Here is a 3,732-nt window from a genome sequence, read left to right on the forward strand (position 1 = left end):
TTATAATCAGAAAGACGTCATTAAAGGTTTAAAGGTTTTCAAGGCGACCCATGAATGGCAGAGGCAAGGGACAGTGACATTGCCCTATCACTCAGGACAATCTCCTAGAGACTGACCATATATACATATGATTAGTGCCCAAGCCCCCCTCATCACCCAAGCTAGGACAAAGGAGGGCCAGGCAATGGCTGCTGATGCCTTAGTAGTTAGACCTATAGCATCCTTAGCTCACAGAGGGTAAGGTTGCACAGAACAAAGAAACTAACGAGTTTGAGAGGAACTCGAACCCCTGTCTGGCGTTGACCAGTCAGGGACGTTAGCACATCGGCCACCACAACCCATTATTAGTTATAGGATTTTTAGATATATTTGTAAAACCCTTAGAGCTGCTAATGCTTCTGCCGATCCTGTGCTTTCTCGTGCACAATCTCATGCCATTGTTGCAATTAATTATATATATATATATATATATATATATATATATATATATATATATATATATATATATATATATATATATATATATATACGCACATATATATATGTATATATATATATATATATATATATATATATATATATATATATATATATATATATATATATATCAGCCGCAACTAGTCCACTGCAAGACAACGGCCTCACACATGTCCTTCCACTTTTGTCTTGCAAATTTTCTAAGCTCGTCAATCCATTGTCCTCTTCCTTCCCCTTCTTTTTTTGTGCAATCTCCAGGGACCCATTCTGTTATTCTTGATGACCATCTCTTATGTATCATCCCCATAATGTGTTTTGCATTGGTCAATTTCTTTTACTTGCAAGACATTTGGAAAATAAACCACCACCAAGACTATCGGAATTATCAATAATAGACTGAAACATACAGTTGCTTGGCGAATAGATATTTGAGCACAAAGACCGTTCACTCGTTTTAAAACTGCCTTTTCATTTTAATCTTCTGTTTTAAGGCGGGTTTATACGATCGAACGCTATTTGAAGTAATGTTCAAACGTGTGAACGGGGTATTTGGTTGTCGAACGGTTCGAAGAAAGTCTGTTCTCGCCTGACTTTTGTGGGCGGAGCTTTATTGTCCACAAACCATATGCATTTGTGACTGACTCCACCTACCTCTTCGAACCGTTGGGCAAGCAGGTTTGACAACTGGGTTTGGCGAACTGTTCGACCGTGTAAAACCCGCTTTAGATTCGACTCTTACTTTTGTTATCTAGTAACTTTTATCTTGTAATTAACATATATTTTTGTTTACCTTCGAACCATTGAGAAAAATTTCATTTTTCAGCTGAAGAGGCACTAATAGAAGTACGAAATCTTTTTTTTTTCTTTTTTTTATAATGTATAACGATTTATAACTGTGGATTTTAATACCCAATAAGAAAATTAATATAAAGCAAGATTTGTTTAACAACTTAATGAAGATGAATATAATTTATTTCGGTTGAACTGGGTGAATTAGAATAAAATTATTTTCTTTTGTGTAAACGCCAATGAGAGGTAAGGGGCGGGGCTTAAGGTTTTATCGAGTAGTGGTGTTCGATATGTAGTCATTCTGGCGTTCAAACATTGCACGGGAAAGTTTGAATTTTAGGGTATTATCATATACTGTGATAACTGGTATCAAGTTTAGCGGTAACATGTTTTTGAGCATACATGTATATGACAAGCTGCTTGTCTAATGAAAACTTCAGAAGTTTTCAGATGTGGTTGATTATGGAATGTGGAATTAAAATTGTGTGGGAGTGACTTCCTGTAATGCAAGAACGCTAATTGCAAAAAATAAATATTATTTTGTTCTTTGGTTGTTTATTATTTCTTATTAAGTGGGATTACAAAAGAAGAGTCAGTAGTTGAAAACCAGTCAGGAGAACAATAATCAAACCATAGAAAAGGTGAAGAATTAAAACATATTTTAGATAATTGTAGTACGTAAAGAGCATAAGTATATGAATAAAGAAAAAAACTATAAAGAGATAATTGAGGTTGCATGTTTATTATTGCTGTATCTAAAGTTATTATGTAACCCTTTCACATAACACTTGTATGTGTTGTTTGGTTATGTCTGAAATCAGTAAAAGATGCTTTCATATTTGTGGTGATCACGACATATCACAATCCTTGATCAATTCTTTCTCAAGTTTTCTGAGATTTTACGACAACGTAGAACCCTGTCCCTTCCATCGTCTATCATGATCGACATTATTATTATTATTATTATTATTATTATTATTATTATTATTAGGATTTTTATCGTTATTTTCTTATTATTTTTATTATTATTATTATTTTATTATTATTATTAATATTATTATTATTATTATTATCATTATTATTATTATTATTATTATCATTACAAGCTAAGCTACAACCCTAGTTGGAAAAGCAAGATGCTATAAGCCCAAGGGCTCCAACAGGGAAAATAGCCCAGAGAGGAAAGCCTTTAAAGGTTCTAAGCCTATAAATCGTAGAATTATTTCTATAAGAACTTTATTGTCTTTTCATAGTCGTAAAAGAATGCAAAACTGGTTTTGTTCTATGATATTTATCGAGGGAAAATTAAAATTGGTAGATCTATTATCATTTGTTTAATTAAAAAAGGTGAAAATAATATAATAGATAACTTATACTTAATAAGATAACTGAAAAGTGAGAATAAATAAATGTTATGATTTAAAGTTCAGCTGTAGTTTCTCTCTCTCTCTCTCTCTCTCTCTCTCTCTCTCTCTCTCTCTCTCTCTCTCTCTCTCTCTCTCTCATGGCCGACGGCAGATAAAGTATGTTACGAAATCGCTGTCAATTGTTTCGTGTTTCTTCTGAGATTTCTTGTTGATGTTTTTGCTTCTTTTGTTGTTGTTTTTTTGACTGCGGTTCGTTTCATCCTTGAGACAGCTGCCTTGACAGGTGGCACAGCTGTTTCCACTGCTGTTACTTTGATGGCTTCGGTCGCTCTCGGAAGAACAGCTGCGACTCTTGGCTTCTTCTGTAAGTTACAAAATGTGATAAGTGTCGTTGATTACGATTACAAGGTCATTTTGACATAACGATAAATCTTTGGAGTCGAAATAAATATCATGAGATTTTTCGAATATGAAGGGTTTACTTCTTCGTGGAATATTATCCAACATTTATATCATATTTAATGAAAATAAACATATTTCAATATATATTAAGAGTTAACCAAAACTTGCAGTGAATTTGAATAATTATTGAAAAACGAAATTTTATGAAAATATTTATCTCACCATGTGAAGGATGATGTTCAAGTCGATGTTGCACAGAATGTAAATTCAAGTGGGCCATCTTGGCCGTTGATAATTCCTGGATCATTTCGGAGAGTAATGAAAAGATTTCTTCAGGCAGTTGAGATCGTTTTCTGTTCTCGCTCTGGAGAAGTGCTCGTTTCGAATGCCAATAAGAGAGCCAGTGGCCATTTATATACCCCCAAAGAAAGTGCCACCACGAAGCCTTGACACTCCGGTTGGTAGTTGCCGGAGCTCAGTTTATCAATCAGGACAGAGATAAGAAATCTCTGATTGTAAACACGATGCTAAGGTGCAATTCTTGGCTACTAAGGAAGCAGAAGAAAATGCTGTTTTAATGTTGTTAATGTTTTTGAAATATTTCATGTTAATTGTTCATTACTTCTTATATCGTTTATTTATTTCCTTATTTCCTATCCTCACTGGGCCATTTTCCCCCTGTTGGAGCCTTTGGGCT

At 34.1% G+C, this 3,732-nt stretch overlaps 1 protein-coding gene across 1 annotated transcript; it reads right to left on the reverse strand.

Annotated features, from left to right (window-relative positions):
• Window positions 1–2,730: 2,730 nt before the first annotated feature.
• Window positions 2,731–3,407, reverse strand: LOC137640591 (uncharacterized). The gene is made up of 2 exons (XM_068373101.1): window positions 3,258–3,407; window positions 2,731–2,995 (listed from the first exon to the last, which is right to left on the reverse strand). Exons 1-2 carry the CDS (start codon window positions 3,340–3,342, stop codon window positions 2,769–2,771), a joined length of 312 nt encoding a protein of 103 aa, XP_068229202.1. The 5' UTR covers window positions 3,343–3,407; the 3' UTR covers window positions 2,731–2,768.
• Window positions 3,408–3,732: the final 325 nt, after the last annotated feature.

The sequence above is a fragment of the Palaemon carinicauda genome, chromosome 5 (genome assembly GCF_036898095.1).
Source record: "Palaemon carinicauda isolate YSFRI2023 chromosome 5, ASM3689809v2, whole genome shotgun sequence".
NCBI lineage: Eukaryota > Metazoa > Arthropoda > Malacostraca > Decapoda > Palaemonidae > Palaemon > Palaemon carinicauda.

Bases quoted from the DNA above. Each gene is read 5' to 3' on its own strand.
- LOC137640591 (XM_068373101.1), bottom strand. From the start codon at position 3,342: ATGATCCAGGAATTATCAACGGCCAAGATGGCCCACTTGAATTTACAT. The intron at 2,996-3,257 runs GTGAGATAAATA...TGTAACTTACAG, and splicing joins TGAACATCATCCTTCACATG to AAGAAGCCAAGAGTCGCAGC.